At 36.4% G+C, this 24,204-nt stretch overlaps 1 protein-coding gene across 1 annotated transcript in view; it reads right to left on the bottom strand.

The window, feature by feature from the left end:
* Positions 1-24,204, bottom strand: part of LOC110221646 (phospholipid-transporting ATPase ABCA3-like) — a 207,041-nt gene that overhangs the window by 35,396 nt on the left and 147,441 nt on the right. Inside the window, exons 19-24 of the mRNA XM_078152511.1 lie at positions 8,749-9,019; positions 8,360-8,564; positions 7,798-8,017; positions 5,132-5,290; positions 3,541-3,710; positions 804-806 (exon numbers count right to left, since the gene is read on the bottom strand). Coding sequence (XP_078008637.1) covers positions 804-806; positions 3,541-3,710; positions 5,132-5,290; positions 7,798-8,017; positions 8,360-8,564; positions 8,749-9,019 — 1,028 coding nt within the window. The remainder of the gene's footprint in view (positions 1-803; positions 807-3,540; positions 3,711-5,131; positions 5,291-7,797; positions 8,018-8,359; positions 8,565-8,748; positions 9,020-24,204) is intronic.

The raw sequence follows: 24,204 nt of genomic DNA, 5'->3' as shown, positions 1-24,204 counted from the left end.
ATAGGGTGGGAGACTGGACTAGCTGATCTCTCTAAATTCCCTTCCCAGTTTTAATATTCCATGATTCTGGGAGTTACATATGCTTTTCTGAAATAGTAAGCTGAAAGGAAGACATGCTTTTGTGTTCCACATATATCTTATGAATACCTCTCTGCTGAGGAACTTGCATAAGGCCATTCTATGACAGTTCCTTTTTCTCCCCTCCTCCTCATCTCACATCACTAAGATATTTTACCTCACTATCTCCTCCTTCACTTTGTCTCAGATGAGCCAAGACCAATCCCTCTACACGTATCCTTGACCCTATCCCCTCTCTCTTCAGCAGATTACCCCTATTATCATCTATTTTTCCTATTATCTTTAGTCTCTCCCTATAGAATGGCTTCTATTTTTCTGTCTACAAACACACTCATGTCTTCCCTACCCTTAAAAAACTCTTCACTTGATCCTGTCATCCCTGATGGCTATAGTCCTGAAACTCTTCTGTTTTTGGCTAAACTTCTTGAAAAAGCTATCTATCATCATTCAACTGAGATGGCACGTTCCAAAGTAATTAATGATCTCTTGCAATGTAAGAAGGGAGGGAATGGTTCCTGAAAAGTGACTGCCACACAAGAACAACAGACGCAAATGGGGAATAGCATAAGTAGGTGAGACCCACTGCCCCACAATTCCATAAGCAGCATACAGTTGGTGGTTCTGACATGCACTGACTGGAATGTATGTTTCAAACAAAGGCCCAGAGTCACTCCTCATTAGAGATTCTAGACAAAGAACTGGTTTGGTACCACAAAGAGATTGACCCACTGTGGGGTGAGGTAGCAGGTGGTGTGAACCAATGATATGAAGATATTCTCTGAATTAGTGCATAGTAAGAAATGATAGTCAGGGAGTCAGGAAAAATAACTCTAATTACACTATCCATAAAAGTAGCTGGGTAGAGGGAAGGATGTCTGATTTCCAGGTTAGCTAGGCCTTAGCATACATGCATCCTGGGGTCTGGGGATAAACCAGTCAAACAAGGTTTCACTGGCTCACATCTCTTAATTGGCAGATCTAACAGCCTTTTCTCCCTCTTCATCACTTTTGACCTCTCTGTGGGATTTGATACTGTTGATCTCCTGGACACTGTCCTCTAGGTTTTTGTGACACTCCTTTTACCTGTCAGACTGCTCTTTCTTTTGTTGATTAGTCATCTATATAATGACCATTAACTGTGGTTGTGTGCTTATGGCTCTTTCTTGAGCCTTCTTTTTTCCCCTCTGTACTATTTTGTTTGGTGATCTCATTAGTTCTTTTGTATTCGGTTGTAATCTCTATACAGATAATTCCCTGATCTATATATCCAACCCCAGGCTCTCTCCTGAAGTCCAGTCTCACATCACTTATTAACTTTTGAAATTCTTGAACTAGATGTCTCAAAAGCACCCCATGTTCAGCGTGTCTAAAACAAAACTTATTATCTTTGCTCCCTAATTCTTCCCTTTTCCCAATGTTCCTATTACTGTCTAGGGGCACTACTGTTCTCCAAGTCACCAAGGCTCACAGCCTCGAGGGTGATATTTGACTTCTCACTCTTATTCATCCCACATTACCGATTTGTTGTCAAAAGGTGTCATTTCTATCTTCACAGCTTCTTTCGTCTATATCTCATCCTTTCCACTTACATAGACACCACCCTAGTTCAAAACCTCCATTACCTCTTGCCTTTATTAATGCAATAATCTTCTAGTTAGTCTTTCTACCTCAAGTCTCTACCCATTCCAATCTATCCTACACTTAATTGTCAAAGTGGTTTTCCTAAAGTATAGGTTGGACCATGCCACTCTCTTATACAATAAACTCCAGTGGCTCACTGTCTCCTCCAGGATCGATAATAAAGTCCCGTGTTTGGTATTTAAAACTCTTCATAACTTGGCCTCTTCCTACTATAAAGGCTGGAATTGCTTGAGCCAATGAATTATCCCACTCCTCTTAAAGTGATATTATGCTCTGGTAAATGTCAGGTGAGAACAATCAATAAATCAATTAGAGATGTAAATGTGGCTTAAGAATCTCTACCAAATCAATCAAATCAATTCTGTGCTTTATGCTAAGTGGAAAAAATCCTTGATCAGTTTAGAAATCCTTGAAATCCACTGGAAGAAAGAGAGTAATGATGCACAGGAGTTGTGGTGATATTGGCTGAAGAAACCTGGTCACATTCTGGGCCTTCTCCAAAAAAGCAATTTTGTCCCTGAGCATGTGAGGGCCTGGCCACCTAGAGAGCCATTCCAGTTAAGGGACACAAGGAGGACAGGAGAGAAAAGAAGGGGAGATGCAGCCATTATAGAAGGGAAGAACTAAGGATCTGGAGAGCTGAGGCAGAGAAGGTAGAGACTAGAGAGGGGGAAGGACAGAGAACCATTAGCCCAGAGGAACCTTGGTGCAGAAGACTCCCACTGAGGCCACTTGATGCACCATGTCCTCAAAAACTGAGGGAAGTTCAAAGAAAAGGTCAGATCTTTCTCTATTTTTCCTTCCTGGTGCTTGATGGTTATCAGATACTAACATTTTTTCGCTAACTTCTTTACCTAAACATTTCTGGTAACTTATATTTTGCCTCAGTCACAGAGGTTGGCTAGAGATAAATAAATACAGGGTGTCTGAAAAGTCTTAGTTTGATTTTAAGCTTTAATAGATGATTGTTTTAATTGCTTAAATTAAGGCAGAGAATGGAACCTTGGTTTAAATGGGTACTTTGAGTGACATGATGGTACTCCTCATGTTTTGATTAATCTAAAGCCCCTAAAATAGAAGAGTAAGAAGCTAAGGGGACTTGAGGTCTGCACCTGCCTTCTTCCAGTTCACTTATTGTTTACTTGCCTCCAAATCCTCTGCTACCCAGCTACATTGGTCTGCTTCCTGTTCCCTGCACCTGATGCTCCATCTCCCATCTTGGGACTGGGGCACTGTTGCCCACGCTTAGAATGCTTTCTCTCCTCATCTCCACCTCTTGGTTTTTCTGGTTTCCTTCAAGACTCAGCTCAAATTCCATCTTCTAGAAGAGGTCTCTTTCAGTTCCCCCAACTACTAGTACCCTCCCTTCTGAGGTCACCTTCCATCTATTCTGTTTAAATGTTGTAGATGTTGAGTTATTTACATGTTGTGTCCCCGATGGAATGTGAGCTCCTTGAAGGCAAGGATATTTTTGCCCCTCTTTCTATCCTCAGTGCTTATAGCACACAGTGCCTGGCAAACACTTAACACAATTTTTGACTGACTGATATAGCTTAGGTTCTAAAGAGGATAGTCATAGAAAATGAAATTGGAGATCATATCTATGATCAAGTGTCATTTTCATGTCGTTACAATTTTGCAGTTTAATTTATGAAAGGGAGTTTAACTCAAATAGTTCCCAACTACAATATGGTGAGCCAAGAGCAGGTTTCCTTCCCTTCAGGAAAGAAGAGGGTGGAAGTAGCTTCTTTATCTGGCCTAAAGTCAAAAGGGAAAGAAACCTCATTAGGTAATCTCTAAATTTCACATTTAGTTACTCACCTGCCGAGCCCTAAGGAGGTTATTTATCAGTATTTTCGATCTCCAGAGAATGTTAGTCTCAATGAATAAAAGCAGGATGAAGGAAAAAAAGCCAGAGACAATCAACGAAGTCATAAACTTTCCAATTCCTGGAGTTTTCCATGCATAGAAATTATCTTCATAATTTATATCTGGGGATGTTGAAAGGAATTATGTTCATTTTAAAACCCTGAGCTTGTTTCACCATGTTTAGTTATTGTGCTTATGAAAGAGTCCTGTGTCATTTCCCAAAGAAGGACCTAAATGACTTGGAGAGAGCAAAGCAAGTCATTACCACAGCTACGTTAATTCACCTCTCTACCATTCTTATTCTCCCTGATCTATACGGAACATTCAATACAGTGATGCTGTGGTGGGTCCACCGAAGGGTAAATTTTTTTGTTTGTTTGTTTTGGTGAGGCAGTCATGGATAAGTGACTTGCCCAGGGTCATACAGTTAGTAAGTATCAAGTGTTTGAGGTCAGATTTGGACTCAGGTCTTCCTAACTCCAAGGCTGGAACTCTATTCACTATGCCACCTAGCTGCACCTTTTTGCAATAATTTTTTTTTTTTATGTGAGGCAACTGGGGTTAAGTGATCTGCCCAGGGTCACACACTAGTGAGTGTTATGTGTCTGAGGCCAGATTTGAACTCAGGTCCTCCTGACTCCAGGGCTCTATCCATTGTGCCACCTAACTGCCCAAGGTAAATATTTAGAGAAGGGTTTTAGACTATGTACAACAAAATCAATATTAGGTTTCTGAAAGGAAGGGATACCCAAGCTTCCTTCATCTCTACCACTGCAATACCAGTCTTGTTCACAGCAAGGTTCTTTGCATTCTACTCTTTCATGGTGTTATAAAGCTAAAAATATGAACTGAAGACTTCCCAAGGTTGATATTAGAGCTTAATAATACCACCACTAACAATATTTCCAAGTTACTACCATATTAGTAATAAAGGAGGATCTCTAGGACTCTTAGAGTGCTCATGACCAGGAATGCACATATGGCAAGTAATACCCAGATACTATTCCTAGGCAGCTCCAACAGCAAAAATCTATTAACGTTCTTATTTTCCCTTCTGCCCAGTTTGCAGGATGTTAAGAGAAAAAGTCATGGTTTCTGCCTCCTTCAGGCTAAGTCTTTTGGACAACGAGGACACTGGTAAGTTTATTATTGTTCTAAAATGATCAGCCTTGTCCTAGAGGCCTGAAAGGGTTAATATGCTTTGATTTTTGGAAAACCTTCTTCTCAATACCCAGGAGGGCATATTGCCTCGTGCAAAGTTGTTCAATAAATATTGAATTAAGTTGCTCCATGAGCCTTTGACCACTATGAATTTACCTTGTGTCTTCTCATAGGGTCCAATGTACTTTACAAAAATTTTCCCCCATGGTAAAAGTTACTTCTAAACTGACAGTAGTCCCTGAAGACTCTACTCCTTTAGAGGAGAGAGAAACAAGCTTTACTTGTACCTTCAAACTCTTTTCCTAAATAAGAAGTTAAGAGAAGGGATTGCTTCCATTGGCCATGATTAGAGTGGGGATGAGTGGGCTGAGATGATACTCACTTGTCATTTCACAATGAAGGGATGCAGTAGCAGAGGAGGTACAGTATTTCTTGGCCTCAAAGTTGTTGTAGAAACTGCTAAGGCACATTCCTAAGCTGTGGTTAGGTAGCAGGAGGAATAATTTATCCAGAAGTTTAGAGAGTTTTTCCAATTTTAATGCTATGAATGAAAATAGGATAAATTGAATAATTTTGCAGTCCTTGGTTCTTTGTGTAAATTGTGACTTCACAATTTACCTGACATGACTTCAACTGGATCTCATCTCATCTTCCTATTCCTTCACTGGTTCCTCTTTCCTCTCTCATCCCCTAAACCATCTTCTTTATACTTTGAAACATTATTTACTTTCATGGCTTCAACTATTACCTCCAAGTAGATGACTTTAAAATTTGTATCTCCAGTCCTGACCTGCCTCAAACCCTGGACCTGCATTTCAAGCTGCCTGTTGGATATCTCTTCTCTGATGTCCTGCTGGCATCTCAAATCCAACATGTAAAAAAGAAAATGAAATCATCATTCTTCTCTCAAAACCTGCTTTTACTTCTGACTTCCTTGTGTCTATCAATATTAGTACTATCCTCTCAGTCTCAAATCTCGAAATTTCACTATCAATTTTGAATCCTTTTTCTCCTTTATCCCTCCAAAAGTCAGTCACCAAGTCCTTGGGTAGCAGTGAAATACAGTGGAAAGAATCTGAAGTCAGGGTACCTAGGTTCAATTCCCCACTATGTCAATTACACTGGTATGAATTTGGTTAATCATATAACCTCTTTGAGACTCAGTTTTCTCATTTGTAAAGTTAGAAGGTTGGAAAATAATCTATAAGGTCCTTTAAGTACTAAATCTCTATTCCTACTAATTCTATCTCTGCAGTGACTCTTGCATCTATCTTTACCAGTTGACTCTTATTGGTTCTAATCTGACTTCCCTGTTTCAGTCCTTTGTTTTACTGTATGTTACCCACTACTACAATATTCATCTTCCTAAAACTTAAAACTCTGTTTGATGTCATATGCACTTAGAAATCATTAATGGCCATAAAAGTACCCAAATTCCTTAGCCTGGCATCAAGGCCCTTCACATTATCACCCTAATTTTAACATTTCTAACCTTTATCTTCTATTAACCACCCTTCCTATCTTCAACTGTAGCAAAAGTGGTCTACTTTATTTTGAACTTTATTCGTGTGTTTAAAGTTCATGCTGTTCTTTCTGCCTGGAACACCCTCCCTAATAATAACTTTACCTATATAAACCCCACTCAACCTTACATTCTGCTTAGGCCTAATTGTTCCATTTAATAATCCTAAGTAGAAACAAACTTCATGAGGACACAAAGGTAGGGATGGGAATATTTTCTTCCATTATCTCCCTTGGCTTCTAACATGACATACACCTAAACACATAGTAGGTATGTGATTAACCTTTTATATCTAGTTCAAAACTCATATCCATGAAATTCCATCTAAAATATTACTCTTATCTGAACTTCTACAACACTTAATATCTATAATATTCATTTAACATTTATTTGTCAGTTATTTTTTCATGTGTATGTAGTAGCAGATTGATCAGGGAACTCTGATCAATGGAGTTCCTCCAATCAAACTGATGAAATTATAAGCTGTACTGGGCAGGCTTTAGAGAAAATGGAATACCAGGGTTCACCTGCCTTCGACATTTATTATCTGTGTGATCTTGGGTAAGGCACTTTACTTTCTTTGGCTTTAGTTTCCTCATCTATAAAATGAAGGGGTTGGATTGGATGACCCCTAAGGCTCCTCTCTGTTCTAGGTATGATCTTATTAGTGATTTCAGTTTTTGAGGTGGCTCATTTGCATCTTGTAATTTCATCAAATGGACTGTAGGATACCCAATTGATTAACACTCACCTTCCCCTCTTTCCATTGCATGTATGTCTAACATATTTATGTACACTGAGATCTTAGACTTCAGGGCCATTATTCTTATACTTTTTTTTCCTTCAGACCTTCACAGGTAATAGATACTCAATTCAAATTCATCGATTGATTCAAGCATACTTCCCTAATACACATCTATCCATTAATAGGCTTAGGGAATCTCTAAGCCATGCATTCTCCTTAGATGACCCTGTTTCCTTCCCAGCTCTTTTCAAGGCAACAATATTATTTTGCAGATTGACACTACAGCAAATGGATATAGGTTATCAAGCTTCTGGCATACACTTGGATCTTTCATTATATGTAAATAACCTAGGAGTGAAATGGAATTCTCCCTAATCTTGGCCTTAAAACCAGGAATTATTTCCAGCCCTTGCACTAGTTTTTCTTAGAGTTTCCTCATCACATCTGCATGATAAAATTCTAAAAGAGAACTGCCAACACAATCTCCAAATATTGATCTCAAAGTGTTTTCTATAGGTGAGGTGCCTAGGGAATGTGATTTCAGTATGAAGGAGTTGCTACATACATCACAATAACCTGTATTCCTAAATCAACATTAGCAGATTTGGTTTAGTCCCATGGTCTAACTTTTGTGAAGCATAGACTTTACTTGACATTAAGGGACTTGCTTGCTCAGTGATGTTCCCTTAATGAGCTGATTATTCTTTACTTGCTCATTATTACCCCTGAGAAAGGACTCGGTATGTGTTTGTAGGGAGGAAGTAAATGCTGATGCCCTCACCCTTGAAACTTGTGACATAAAGGATGATTAAGGTGATAATGCCTGAGAAAAAGTTGAACATGATGAGTCTTATGAAGGCAGTGGCACCTGCCATGAAGAAGAAGCTCATTAAGTACATGAGTGGAATGATGGACCAGCCGTACAACATTAACATCAGCAATGCATCAGCAGGGTGGTTGTCCTCAGTGAAAGCTTTTACATCAAAGATTCTGAACAGCCCCTGGAGTACAGAGACACAGTTTTTAGAGAAGAAAAGGTGATCAAAGAAAAAAAAGAAATTAACCTAGAATAGCAAAATGAGATATCAATTCCCTAAAGCTTGGGGCAGCAAGGTGAGGATATATGAGGATCTAGTCCTAGATAAGACCACTTCTGTTTCTGTGAACTCCAGGTAAGTGAATTCCCTATTACTGAGGAAAGGCCAAAAAAAAAAAGCAGCTAAACTCTATTTATTAGCCTCAGAAACTGAGAGTGCTGAAGCAAGTTCTAGATATTACTGGCCAAAGGGAAAACTTGTGATATGTAGGATAATCCACCCCAACACACAATACTCACTACTCACCAGCAGCAGCAAACAGGGAATAAAGAAGACAATGAGATCCCACAACAGAGAAGATAGCCAGAAATGAATGACATAGACTCCACTGACAAACTGGTTGTGCTTTGCCTTTATGACTCTTTCCCTAACTGCAAAGATAGAAAATGTACTGGCCAACGAGCCCATGCCATACAGCATATTGATAGCAATGTCAAATCCCTTATGGCCCCTACAAGAGACAGGATAGGAAGAGAAAAAACACCATATCCTTGGTTAGTTGGGAAAAAAAGAATTTCTATTGGCAGCCATGTTCCAGAACATAACAAGTAAACAGAATTTTTAAAAATAGCTGCATATGGTAAAATACTGAGGTTTGAGAAACTCAACCCCAGGAAAAGGGAAGCTACACATACCAAAAAAACTGCTCCTTTGCAGCTTGGATGGCACTTCGAGGCTGAGGATGATTGGAGATAGTAATGGAGGCTTGTGGGCCAGATAGCAACTTGAATAGAATATTGTCTACCACTGTCACTGCCACGGCTGGAGTATGGTATGCCTGATTGTTGAAGAAAGTGGTGATTAATGTGTGATTTCCATGTTGTTTGAAGGAAATTGCTACAAGGCAGTACTTATTAAAACATTTCCTCTGGATTGCCTCAGAAAGCAGTTGATCTTCCAGGTTTTCTAGGAAGAGAAAGCAAAATCATTCCTTTAGACGATATACATTTGCCCTACTGGAATTTGAAACAAAGTAGTCCATCAACAGAGCAATAGTAAAACATTATGTTTGAGACTGTTGGTAAGGTGGCCCTCCAACACTGGCTTCTCATGGCCCTTGCCAACTCCAACTTTAGTGTTAGGCACAGGTCTCACCTCTAAGAGGATAATTGGTAAGAGAGAAGGGAGAACTGCTTCATTTTCATTTTGTCTTTTCTGTCAAGAAAAATGACTCAAATTAGAAAGGGAAAAAAATGGCCAATATGGAGTTTATATCCAAGATGAAGAAGGGGACAAAAAAAGCAAATAGCTGCTCCTTAAAATTATCTGGTCTAGATCAACTATATCCTAAGACACTAAAGGAGTTGGTGGGTGTGAGGTAGAACCTGAGAGTTGTTTTGATTTGCATTTCTCTTATTTTTAGTGATTTGGAGCATTTTTTCTCATGTTTGTTGGCATATTGCTTTCCTTTTTTTGAGAACTGCCTGTTTATATTGCTTTTTTTCTTATGTATTTGAATTCATTCTCTATATATCTTAGATATCAGACTTAACAGAGAAACTTGCTTCCAAGATTTTTCCCTCAGTTTCCCTTTTAAATTATAATTGCATTTTGTTTGTATAGAAGCTTTTTGCTTTTTTGATGTAACAAAAATTGTCTGTTTTCTTTTTCTTCTGCCATCCTCTCAATTCTATGATTGGTCAAGAACTCTTTCCTTACCTATTATTTTAAAAGCTAATGCCTTCCCTGTGCCCTTAATTTGTTTATGTTCTGATCTTTTATAGAAAGTTATGTATCTATTCAGAGCTAAATGTGGTATACAGTTCAACAGATGGTCTAAACCTCATTTCTGTAAGACCACTTTTTAGTTTTTCCAGTAATTTTTTTCAATTAGTGAGTTACCCTAGGAATTGGGGTCTTTGGGTTTATCAAATACTCTGTTATTGTTTTCATTTGCATAACTATCTTGTGTACTTAATCTATTCCACAAATCAATTCTTCTGTTTTCTAAACAGTACCAAATAGTTGTAATGATTAATTTTTAATAAAATAGTTGGAGATTTGGTAATGGCTTGTTCTTTCCTCCCCACTTCTTTTTTTGGGGGGGATTATTTTTCTGAAGATAATTGATGCTTTATTTCTTCAAATTAAACGTTATCATTTGTTCTAGTGCATAAAATAATAATTTGGTAGTTTGATTGGTATGGCATTGAACATTGTCATTTTTATTATATTGGTACTGCTCGACCATAAGCAATTCATATTTCTTCAAATATTAAGGTCTTTGTTTCTAGAAAGTACTTGGTAGTAGTATTAATATAATTTTGTATGTGTATCTTTAACCCTAATTCCTAAATATTTTATACATTCTGTGGTTGCTTTGAATAGGATTTTCTCTTTTCAGCTCTTCCTGTTGGGTTTTGTTGATAATATATAGAAAAGTCAATGATATATGTTGTTTTATTTTACAAACTGCTACTTTGATGAATTTTTTGTTTAAATTAATTTCATTCAGTTTCTCAGGTTTTCTAGAACTTCATATCATCTGCAAACAACAAAAATTTTGCACCTTATTTTCCTATTTTTATTCCCTCAATTTCTTTTTCTTGTCTTACTGCAATAGTGGGCATTTGTAGTACTATGTCAAATAATAATGGTGATAATGAACCTCCTAGCTTTACCCTAGTATTAACAGAAATGCTTCTATTTCTCCATTACAAATAAATCTGTTTCTTGGTTTAAATAGATGCTATTTGCTATATTAAATAAAGGTAGATTTATTTTTATGCTTTTTAACACTTTTAATATATAAAGTGGTATTGGATGATACCAAAGCTTTTTCTTTATCTACTGATAAAATCAATGTGATTTCTATTATTTAAGTTAATATGTCAATTGTTTATACTTTTCTTATTTTCAGAGCAACCCTACATTTCTGATATAAATTCAACATGGTCAAAGTGTATAATCTTTTAAATATGTTGCTGTATCCTCTTTCCTAATATTTTATCCAAGATTTCTACTTAACTATTCAATGGAGATATAGATCTAGTTTTTTTTTTTCCCCTCTTTACTTCGCTCACCTTGGTTTAGCTGTCAAGGCCTTTTCTGTATCATTGAAGAAAATGGATAGGAGCCTGATTTTCCTAGTTTTTCCTAACAGTTTATTTAATATTAGAATTAATTGTTTTTTGAATGCTTGATAGAATTCACTTATAAATTAATCTTGTACTTTTTTTCCTCTTCCTTTGATTTGAAAACCTACTTATGGCTTGTTAATTTCTTTTTTTTGAGATTTGATTATTTATATCCTCTATTTTTCTCGATCTTTTTATTCTTAATACTTTTGTAATTGTTTATTCATTTTAATTGTTAGTTGTCAATTTTGCTGGCATATAATTGAGAAAATATTTCTAATAATTTCTTTTTTTAATTTTAATATTGGAAATTTGATTTTCCTTTATAAACTCAGATTAGCACACACTTTATTTCATTAGTTTTTTTTAAAAAAATACTGCTTTATTTATCAATTCAATTTTTTATCATTTAAAATTTTATTAATCTCTTATTTGATTTTTAGAATCTCTATTTTTGTCTTTAAGTGTTTTGACTTATTGCTTTTCTAGTTTTTTAGGTACATGGATTCATTCTTTCTCTTTTGTTGATGGAAGTGTTTATAAATTTTTTTCTTAAGGACAACTTTGGAAGCATCCCTAAAGTTTTAGTATTTTGTCTCACTGTTAATTTTTTCTTTGATGAAATTATCTATTATTTTTAGGAAGATAAAAAAGTATCTAGATAAACATTTATTAAGTATACTATGTTAGGCATTGTGCTAACTTCTGGAATACAAATACAAAGCAAGGAAGATAGTCCCTGCCCTAAAAGAGCTTATATTCTAATGGGACAAGAAAACAAATAAAGAAGAGCTAGAAGACAGGGTGAGGGATATGTATATGGTGGCATGATGTAGAGAAGTCTGGGTAGTGGCATGGAGGCTTATTCTAGGCAAAATAAAGAAATGGCTCATCTATTAGAGGCCCTGGGACCTGGGGCAGAGTACAACATAGATGGTCCAAGTGTGGGTAGTTTGGTGTGAAGATTATTTGTTCTTTGATCATTAATTTTTTTAGGATTAAATTATTTAGCCTAGATTTAAGTTTGAATCCTTTCTATATGACCCTTTATTTTGATGTTTATTTTATTATGCTAAGTAAAGGCCATATTTGGCATTTTTACTTCTCTGTAGTTCTTTATAAGGTTTTTATGACTAGCATATGGTCATTTCTTGTAAAGGTGTCACAGATATCTGAGTTTTATCTACGTTCCTTTTATTGCCATTCAGTAATTTTCAGAGATCAGGAATATCTAACTTGTCTAAAATTCTACTTAGGTCTTTCATTTCTATCTTGATTATCTTTTTATAAGACTTGTCTAGGTCTAAAAGAGGTATGTTGGAAATCCTCAACCAAAATAATCTTGCTATCTATTTCTATAATTTGATTATTTTCCATTAATTACTCAGAAATTAAGCCATTCAATGCATATGTATTAAATATTGATATTATTTAATTGTTTGTGGTGCTTTTAAGCATAATGTGATTTTTTTTTATTGATCTCTTTTAACCATGCTTATTTTCACTGTTGCCTTGTAGAGACATCTGCTACCCCTGCTTTTGTGAGTTTGCCTGGAGTACATTAAATTCTACTCTAAAATGAAAGGAAGCTTCATTTTATATATATATATGAATCTGCATGTTTCAAGTGTTTCTTGTATAGCAGATACTCTGGAGTTACTCTCCCAACATCCATTTGTACTAGTAAGTCAAGTCCCCATAGGGTAGCTACTTGCTCTCTCAGAATTCTAGTGATAGACTTGGTTTTCTAATGTTATATTTTACAAGACCTTATAAGTATGCTTCCATCAGTGATTATTATCTAGGCTTAATTAGCTTTTAGAAAGAGGTATTTACTAACTTTTGAATACTATGGTAAAAAATAATTGGCACAAAATATACCCCACACAAAATCTATGATGTCCACCCATCAGTACACACAAAGTTCAAGGAAAAGAGGATTCAAGCTAAGAGAACATGTGGCAAAAGTGTAACTTAAGACTCCTAGAAATTCCTTTTCCCCTCTTGTGGGTGACTCATAAAGTTCCCCTTGGGTGAGACCTAGCTTTTCTGAGGGGTTTCTTGTAGAACCTTGAATTTACTTTTTCTCATTTCATTCAATTGGTCCTCAGCTCTTGATGCAGATGCTACCTTGAGATGTTTAGGTGACAAAGCTAGGAAGCCAATGGAAAGTTTAAAATCCTTTGGACACTTAAAAAACTCAGAAGGATCTCCCTTTGCCTCGGGTTGGAGAGTAGGGAGTAAAATAAGACAAAGTGAGGCTAACATAATGGCTTTTTTTTTTCCTCCCAAAGCAATTTTTTTTTTCCTCAAATATTTGGTTGGAAGACTTCTACCCTAAGGTGCAAAATCTATAAGGAATGAGTGAATATCTCCAGCCAATATTGACACCCTTCTGTAAGGTATCATTTCATTTTAACAATGGCTTGTAAGGACTTCTAAATTAAGCAAGGACTTTTGACATCTATTATAAAGCCTTTATTGGTTTAATAGAGGTATTTAGACCTTTTTCATGCCTACTTAGTATCTCTGATTGATTCACTTAAGAAGTTCAGGTCTATAATTAGTGATAGGGGTATTGGGATCAGGGGTGAGAATAAGCATTTCTATGGGGCCCACTACATGCCAAACATTGTGCTAAGCACTTTATAAACATTATTTCATTTGATCCTCACAACAACCCTGTAAGGTAGGTGCAATTTTTTGGGTTATTATCCCCATTTTACAGTTGAGGAAACTGAAGCAAACAGAGGATAAATGACTTGCTCAGGATCACATAGCAAGTAAGTGTTTGAGGCCAGATTTAAACTTATGTCTTCTTGACTTCCTGACTTCAGGCCCAATGCTCTGTACATCAAGCCACCTATTTGCCTGGGTATGGGCCATCTCTCTTACACTTGCAAAAACACATTGCTGGATTTGCTTTCTTTCTAATCCATTTAGTTATCCTTTTCCACTTTATGGGTATGTTCATCCCTTTCACATGCACGAACATGATTGGTAATTGTGTTTTTCCCTCTATTATATCTTCATATTCCCCCTCCCCCTTTGTCCCTTACATTCTTCCTTTAGAGGCATATGAGATGTTCAGGGAGGACTAGCACATGTGGTTTGAAGGCTGATTATTTACCTTTGGTGTCTACCTTTCACTCAACTCTCACCTGTGGCTCCAAGAAACTGTAGCATGCTCAGCAGCCATACTGTTGTAAAATTGTCTTAGCAGATAGGCTAAAACAGGTTGAAGGCAACTGACAAGCCTCAAACCCATTGGTGAGTTAGGGGGATGTTTATCCCAGGCATGTGAAGATTTCCTCTGCTGGAATGGGCAGATCAGAACAACTTGTTCTAATAGCCATGAATGTGGCTGAAGTAGGAGCAACGGAGCACTTACAGCTTGGTCAGACATTGAAGACACCAAGGTCATCCACTGCATTCCAGGGCATTGCCAGTCATCTTGACTTCTGTCTTGCCATTGGATTTCAATGGCTCAGGAAGAAAAAGTGAGGTTGAGGAGTTTGTGCAACTCTGCCTCACTTGGATACATGCCCCAGGAAGACATACCTCCATTACTGCATAATTTTCACTTGAGGGCACATCAATATTCTTTAAAACAAAACAAAACAAAAAAACAAAAAGCTGCTTCCTCCAGAGATAGTTCAGCTGCCCTTGCTATAAGAAATGCCTTACTACTTATAACTATGTCCCTCTTTTCATTCCTTTCATCAAAAATTTCCACCATTCCACCTCCTAACAAAAGGTATAATTCCTCTTCCCTTCATTACATGTGTTTGTTTTCTTCTTTGAAGGATAGTTTGAACAGACAAGAAATATTTTTTACACTCAATCTAATTATGAAGAATTTTTAAAATGCCTACTATGTGCAAAGCATTGTACTAGGTTATAGGATACAAATACAAAACCAAAGCAGTCTCATTTTCAAAAAGCTTGCATTCTACTGGGAAGATAATATGCATATAGATATAAAATCAATATAAAGTAAGAAGGGAGGTAGAGTAAGAAAAATCAAAGAAACCCTATGTGGGAAATGAGAAATGAGAAGATTTGAAGGGATCTAAAGATTCTAAGAGGTGGAGATGAAGAGGGAAACAGCAAGTAGGTCAATTTGGCAGGAATGTAGGATATATCAAGGGGAATAATGAACAATAAACTTAGAAAGGTAAATGGAAACTAAATTGTGAAGGGATTAAAACGCCAAATGGAGAGGATGCAAGAGGGAGTCACTGGAGCTTCTTGAGCATGGGAGTAACATGAATATCTAATTGAGAAATTGATGGTAATATTTCAGTTGGGTGTTAAGTTTGGAAACTAGATTATGAAAGGTTGAGAAGTGAAAGGGGAATGAGGACTAGAGGAAACCAGTACAGATGACTTTTTCCAGTTTGGCTGTGAAATGGAGGAAGAATATAATTTGATAGCTTTTGGGGACGTCAGATTCAAGCAAATGGTTTTTTCTTTTATGGAAAGAGGAGATCTGGGCATATTCTTAGAAAGCATGGAATGATCCAAAGGATAGAAAGATAGAAGGATGAGGAGGGGGGAGAGAGGCAAATAGAAAGATGGAGAGGGAGATGGAAGTGGGGAGGGGAGATGATTGAAAATGTAAGATCCTGGAGATGGGATGAAGTTCACAAGCAGAGAGGTTGGCTTTGGTAAGGAGAAAGGATACTTCTTCAGAGTGAAGGAAAAGAATGCTATGGATGATGTTGAAGGAATCTGAGGTGTAGAACTGTAGAGAACAGGGAGTTCTCAGTTATAACTTTCTCAGAAAAGTAGAAGGCTAGATGCTCAATGAAAGGGACACTTGCACTAGCTACACTCTCTTTCCTTCCCCATTTTGATCTCTTGGTTTAGTCAGTTAAACTCTACACTATTATCTTTTCTTACACCCCTTGCCTCCTCTTCCTATCAAAGCTCTTGTCTGGTCAACCTCAGCTTTGAATTACTCCCATCATCCACTGCTGTTGCTTCTATTCACATGCTGCTTCCAGAAGCTAGAAAAACTCATGAAACTATAGCAGTTGGATTTACTACAAATTTGTTGCATAATCTCAATTGGATCCTCAATACAGCAAAGCAGGCTTTTTATTCCTCCCTAATTGATTCACTATCCTACTCGCAACAGCAGATTTTACAAGATGTTGCATCCTACTACAAGCCTCTTATTGGTCCTCTTATCTCTGCTGTCTGAGCTCAGAAATTCTTGGCTCCTTTCCTACTGTCTACAAATATGCCCATGTATTAAACCCTCCCTGGAACTAGCTATCTCTACTAGCTATTGTCGCATATCTGTCCTTCATTTTGAGAAGGCTGTCTACAATCAATGCCTCTACTTCTTATCCTCTAATTTTCTCCTTAACTCTCTGCATTCTAGCTTCTAATCTCATCATTCAGTTGAAAGAACTATCCTCAAAGTTACCAGTGATCCTTTAATTGCCAAAAACTAATGGTATTTCCCCCAATCTATCCATATCCTCTTGGCAGCCTCTTCTCACTGATATTTTCTTCTCTAGGTTTTCATGACACTGCACTCTTCTGGTTTTCTTCTTACCCGACTGCTTCTTCTCGGTTACGTTTGTTGGATCTTAATCCAGGTGCCCCCCCAGGGCTTTGTTCCGGGCCTTCTTCTCTTTTGCCTTCGTATAATTTCACTTGGTGATCTCATTAGCTCCTATGGATTTGACTGTTTTCTCTATGTTGATGATTCTCAGATCTTTTTCCACGGACTTCACTTCTTTACTGACCTCTAGACTCTCATTTCCAAGTGTTTATTGGACATCATGAATTGGATATTCCAGACATCTTAAACTCATTTATCTAAACCTGAACTCATTATCTTGCCTGCCAAATCCTCACTTCTCAAATTTCCTATTACTGTCAAGGGTACTAACATCCTCCCAGTCTCCCAAACTAGATGCTATCCTTGATTTTTTACTCTCTCTCAACCCCATATCTAAATCTGCAGCCAAGCCCTGTCAATTCTACTTCTGTAACATCTCTTGAGTATGCTCTCTTCTCTGACACTGCCACCACCATTGTTGCAGGTCCTCATCATCTCATACCTGAACTACTGCAATAGCCAGCTGTTTGGTCTCCCTACCACAACTCTTTCCCCACTCCTATACTCAGCTGCCAAATTAATTTTCCTAAAGTGCAGGGCTGATCATGTCACTCCCCTACTCAACAAACCCCAGTGGATCCCTATCAACTCCAGGATCAAATATGAAATCCTTTGTTTTGAATTCAAAGCCCTTCATAACCTGACCCCTTCCTACCTTTCCAGTCATCTTACACTCCACTTACCCCCATGTACTTTGTGTTTTGTACTTAGTGACATTGGGTTCCTTGCTGTTCCTTGAAGAAGACACTTCATCTCCAGACTCCAGGCATCTTCACTGGCTTTCCCTCATGCCTGGAATGCTCTCCCTCTTCATCTGGCTCCTGGCCTCCCCAGCTTCCTTCAAGTTCCAGCTAAATCCCACTTTCTGCAAGAATCTTTTTATCATCCCCTTCAATATTAGTGCCTTCCCTCTGTTGATCATTTTCACTTTATCCAAGATATATCTTGTTTGTATGTAGTTGTTTTTATGTAGTTTCCCCAATTAGACTCTGAAGTTCTTGAAAGCAGCAAAATTTTGCCTTTCTTTGTAACCTCAGTGTTCAGTACAGTGTTTATCACATAGCAGGCACTTAACAAATGCTTATTGACTTGATTTGACATGACTTTCAGTTTCATCTATAAATGCTCCTGAGATGAGAGAAGTAAAGCTGAATTTCACACCAAATTTTCTGCAGATTAATTTTCCCCTCCACTGCTTTTCACTTTTTGTCACTTAATAAGCATTTATTAGGAGTAGGAGACTAACTAGTAAGTTATTACAACAGTCTGGGTATCAGATGATGTGGGCCTGAGCCAAGGGTATAGCAGTGTTGGAGAAGAGAAAGAGGAGTATGTGAGAAATGCAAAAGCAGAATTAACAGGACTTGGTAACAGATTGGCTATGTGGGGTGAAAGAGTAAGAAGCTGAGGATGATACCTAGCTTCAGAGCTTGGATGAGTTGGAAAGTGATGTGCTCTTGACAGTAATAGGGAAGTTTTAGAGGGAGGAAGAGTTTTGGGGGAAAGATAATGAAATGAGTTTTGGACATTTTGAGTTTAAGATGTCTACTGGACATTCAGTCTGAGATGACCAATAGACAGTTGGAGATTGAGACTGGAGATTAGGAGAAAAGTTAGGGATCAGTACGTGGATCTGAATTCCATTAGTATAAAGATCTTTGAAATCATGGGAGCTGATGAGATCACCAAGTGAAACAGTATAGTGGAAGAAAAAAAGAGAGCCCAGGATAGAGTATTTGAAGGGCTGTCACATTTTAATGGGATTATACTTGTTATCATTGCCTCCTAAGGTAAAACCAAGAGTACCTGCTAAATAACTAGGAATTGATGAAAGGAAAAAATTTCTAACAATTAGAACTATTCAAAGTGGATTATTCATTGGAGTTCATTAAGTGCAGGATGGAAGACCATTTGGTTAAATAAGATTGCTGGTACCCTTTTAATGCTAAAATTCTATAATTCCATTTCCCACTTTTTCAGGCACAATATCTTATTTAGTCTGACAAGAATGGAGTTATTATAATTCTATAGCTCGTGTCTTCTCATTTTTTAAACTAATATTTTATTTTCCCTCTAATTACATGTAAAAATATTTTTAACATTTTTTTTAAAATTCTGAGTTCCAAATTCTCTTCCTGTCTCCCTGCCTGCTCTCCTCCCTGAGCTGGTAAGCAATTTGATATGCTGCTATAAATATTTTGGAGTATATGGGGTCTTTCTTTGGGGTATAAGTTCAGTATGGAGTCTCTTATTCCAAGGGTCATTTTTAGTCCCTTTATTTGCATAATTCCAAATTGCATTACAAAATGGTTGTATAATTTCACAGCACAAATAAAATAAGCATTTCTACATGAAGTATATAACAGAAATAAAAGATCTTTTTATTTACAGTATGAATCTCTATTAGTTTCAGCTTGTTTTTCCTTTTAAGTATTAAATTTGACAGGAATTTTCAAAGCTGCCCTCCTTGTCTCTTTCCTTCTGGAATTCCTTCTGTTATCTTCTGCACAGTTTTAGGAAATGTTCCAAATGTTTTCTTTTTTCTTGTTTTTTGGCAACCTTATTGCCAATCTCCTTTCTATCCCGTATTTCCAGTTGTTTGCTACAACAAAAACAGGTAGTATATTTCTTTGTACCTTTGGATCTTTTTCTTCTTTTTTTTTATGTCTTTGGGGTATAGGCCTAATAGTGATTTCATGTCATTTGGTTAAATTGTATAGACTTTTTAATGACTTTGGAGACATAGTTCCAAATTGTTTTCCAGAATGATCAAAAGCCATATTTCAAGGGGCTGAAGTAAATGAATGAATGGGTAGTGAAGAAATTAAAGTCAACAAGTAAAGCTGTTACTTTCAAGGAGTTTTTGATAGTAAAATGGAGGAAATATCTAAGATGATATTTTGAGTACATGGCAGGGTCAAATGAAGGGTTTTGTTTGTTCATTTGCTTTTTAAGAGTTGGGAGACTGTGTTTGTAGGCAACAGGAAGAAGGCTATAGATAAGGAGAAGATGATCATTTCCTCTTATTCTTCCTCCTTTTCAATGGGGTAAGCTTCTGGAGAAGATGAAAAGGGATAGAATCAAAGGCAAAAGCAGGGGGGCAAGATCATCCACTGAGAGATAAAGTTTTGAGGATGGCCAGTTGGACACACAAGATAAATAAGGAAAACTCTTAGCTGTTATTGATGAGTTCAGATCACCTGTCCAAGATGAACTATGTCTTTGGGTGATTGTTGATCTATTTTCAGTGCCCTCTAATGTCCTTTCTCACTCTACATCTATGATCTTATGATTGTCATGCAATAATGAGGGCTCAGTTGAAATTTGGTATCATGAATTTGTAGTGGACTTAGTCAAAACTGTGGTACAAATTCCTTGAGCAAGTTTCAATAGCTCATGAGAGTAAGCAGAGAAGACAGATTCAGGGAACAATCCAGAGCTGAGGATTGGCAGAGCATGAAGATAGGAAAAAGAGGAGACAAAGGATTCCAATAAAGGTGGAAAAAATTTCATAAGTAAACTGGTTAACTCTGATATCAAAATTGTGAAGGAAGGAAAAGAGGCTAAAGCAAAGGTGATGGACTAGGAAAAAATTCTGTTTAAATTAATGAAAACTCCTTGTGTACAAAGAGAAACAACCTTCTTCTCTGCCTTAATTGTATAAAGGAAATCTAAACTTTGCTGCTTAGCCCTGAAATGCATATTGACACTTATTTATTGATCCTGCTATTTGAGGGGAAAGGACAACTTTTTAGCTAAAAATAAATAAATAAATATTAATTTAATTTATTTCCTACCTTGAGAATGCAGACATAGGTAGTTGTAAAATCTTCTCTATTTTCAGTAATTATTTTTAAAAATACATTCCTATAACTGAAAAGCTTCTGCACAAATAAAATTTATGCACCTAGGATAGGAAGGGAAGTAGTCAAATGGGGAGAAAAATTCATCACATTTCTCTAGTAAGGGTTTGGTACCCAAGTTATTTTAAAATTTTACAGAAATACTGAAGACCGAAAGCCATTCCTTAGTAGATAAGTGATCAAATGACATGAATAAACAATTCTCAAAAGAAGAATTATAAACTATTAACCATATGAAAGAATGCTTCAAAGCATTCTTTAATGGAAATTGCAAGAATCCTGAGATTTCAACTCACACTCTGAAAACTGGTAAATTTTCATCAATGTTGGAGGCTTTGTAAGAAGATAGTGTATTATTGATGGAACTGTGAAAGCACAGTTTTGGAAACTATTTTGGAAAACAGCATACAATTATACAAAGTGACTAAAATGTTCATACACTTTGAACCATCACTAGGATTAAAGCCTAAAGAGGCCATTGATAAGAAAAAAAGTCCCCATATAGTACTTCAAAATATCTTATATAGCAGCTTTTTTTATGACAGCAAAGAATTGGTAACAAATCCAATTGATCAAGGAGTGGCTAAACAAATTATGGTACTTAATGAATAGGGAGAAGCATGGAAAGATCTACATGAATTGATACAGAGTGAAGTAAGGAAAGTCAAGAAAACATATAGAATGACTAAAACAACATTTAATGGAAAGGAAACCACACAAAAAAAATCAAAAGTTACAAAAAAACTAAGAAAATAAAACAAACATGGCCCAAAAGGAAAGACATAGAAAGATAGCCCTACCATATCCCTTTGCAGAAGTGTGAAGTTCACAAGTATGGTACAATGCATGTATTTTCAGACTTCTGATGTATTTAAAAGTTATGTTAACTTTTTCATCTTTTTATTATCTTCTCTAAAAATATTACTTGTTATATAGGACGGCTCTCTGGGAAGGAAGAAGGGAGAAAATTGTGATGATATTTTTTAAATGTATTTAAAAAAAATACCTTGCATCTCTGGATAGTAGGACTTTAACCCTGGACATATGTTCTCATGAGTAAAATCCCTCATCTAATGGACATTTAGGACATTGCTATGAATCATCATTTTCTCAATTCTAGATATAAATATAACTCTAGTTAATCTTAAGTTGAAAAGTTCTGTGTTCAAAACAGAATTTTAGAAGAAATTAAAGCATTAATCAAGTAAGTATTATTCAGTGGTAGAGTATTCACTAAAGCAGTACTGCAGTCAAGGTGATCAAATTGTAATGTGTTTGGAAACTACAACAGCTAGCTAGTCAGCCATTTAGGCAACTACAAGACAGCTTACCAGATCTTTTCAGCTGGTATTTAATAAAGCAAATACAGTTTGCATTCTCATAGTCTATTTAGGTATGAAAAGGTATGGGCTTTCTCCAGCAAAAATGTCAACTTAATAATTCAGGGCTCAAAAGATACTTCCACTTTGAAATGATAGCATATGCTAAGCACTCTCCAACCAAAAGCCACATTTTAATAAAATGATAGCTATTTTTCTTTCCATCACCTGTTTTCTTTTTTTTTTAATTTCAGACTTAAATACTAAAACTTAAATACACAATAAGAAAAGAAAAAGAAACATATTATAAACGTAAATATTGAAACTTAAATACAAAATAAGAAAAGAAAAAAAAAGCATTGCCATGTGCACAGTGGAACCTGAGAATTCAAAATATACAGCAATACATTTCCATTTCAAGAAAGCCTATATAATAAATACTACGAGCTATCCATCCTTTCTTTGCTTCCTTATAAGTTTTCTTTTGTTCTTTGCTGTGCACTTTTTACTTTGCTCTTTTTTCTCCCTTCCTCCCCACCTCCAGAAAGCACAGATGTATTTGTATATATATATATGTATGTATATATACATATACATATAGACATATATAGACACATACACATAAAACTTATCTATATATACATATACTTTTACATGCATACAGTTACACATACATATATATCTATAATCATACTCATATGTAGACATATACATTCATATATATACACTTACATGTACATATACTTATATATCTATAATCATACTCATATATAGACGTATACATTCATATACATCTATGTAAGACCATACTTTACTTGTTTGTTCTCTTTTTTTCTGAGAGTGGATAATCTAACTGTTTTCTGAATATATGTCTCTGCATCTTGGTCCTTTTATTTACTCATGGCCTGTGGCTTTTTGTGATTTTACTGTATTTTTTTCCCAAGAATGAAAGCATAAGTACTCTCTACCTTGGGCTCTGCAAACTTGGTGTTTTTGTAGGATTATTCCAGTATGGTCCATGTTATTTTGTTAGCTACATTGTAACTTGTTAAAAAAAATTTACATGTAAAAGAAATATAGGAGATGAGAATGCTGGACCAAGAGTCAGGAGACATAGGTTCTAGTGACAATTCTGCTACTAATTCACTATGTGACTTTGGTCAAATCACTTGGGCTATATTAAAGATGTAAAAATTAATTTCTTTATCTGTAAAATTAGAAAACTATATTATACAATGGCTATGTTTCCTTTTAGCTCTGAAATTTTATAATTCCTTCAATATGATCCTTTGACAGTGACTTCAAAGTTGTGGAGAAAAGATACTCCACTGGGGCATGGGAAGAAAATATTAGAACTTCAGTTTTATTTATTTTTATCTTTGTAACTAGTATGCTCTGGCTTACTCTACCAGAGCCAAGTAATCTGTATCACCGCCTGAGGGTTCTTGGAGTATACTGAAGGGTTTACAGGTGTCTTTTTTCTATTGTCATCAGTTTTAGCATGCGTTGATTGTTTCCCTCCGGTGTTTGGTGCCAATAAGTAACACCCCAGATCCATTAAAAAATTTGACATTAATTAACTTTTACAAAAGAATATTTACTTTGAAGATATCACAAGAACAAAAAAACATTTTCCCCCAACACCTTGGAGGCATAATCTCTCCAATCCCAAATCAGTCTCTGGGAGAGTAGATTCACTCTTAGAACAATTTTTATATAGCACTGGGCCCACCAAGTTTTCTTCCATATGCAGCATCCATTGCTAATAGATGAGTCTTCATCTCAGCTACCACTGAGCTGGGTACTAAAGGTCACTACCAATGACAACTCCTTGCTCTTTGAGGCACTGATGCTTAGCTGTCTACAAAGTCCTATATGCTGAGACTCTAGATACCTGGAAACCTAAACACTCACTCTCCTGACCTTTCAAAACTTTCAAGGTTATAGTCTCCAATCCCTTCACCTATAATTCAAAAGAACAAACGCAGAAGCCAATGACCAAGGCCCACTTCACAGAGCCACATGTCAGCATCAGTGGAGAGGAACAAAGACTTCTCTCCTTACATTACTGTGTCTTACCAAATGCTGTTAATGAAGGAATTAAACCAAGAGCAAAGCAGCTAAATGAGGGGAAAATCTTAGTATCAAATTTCTCTGGTAAGAGTTTAATATCCAAGTTATAAAAACAATTAAC

This window comes from Phascolarctos cinereus, unplaced genomic scaffold (genome assembly GCF_003287225.1).
Source record: "Phascolarctos cinereus isolate Bilbo 61053 unplaced genomic scaffold, phaCin_HiC Scaffold_4;HRSCAF=312, whole genome shotgun sequence".
Taxonomy (NCBI): Eukaryota; Metazoa; Chordata; class Mammalia; order Diprotodontia; family Phascolarctidae; genus Phascolarctos; species Phascolarctos cinereus.
The sequence above is the reverse complement of the archived record's forward strand: the minus strand, read 5'-3'. Positions and strand labels throughout refer to the sequence as shown.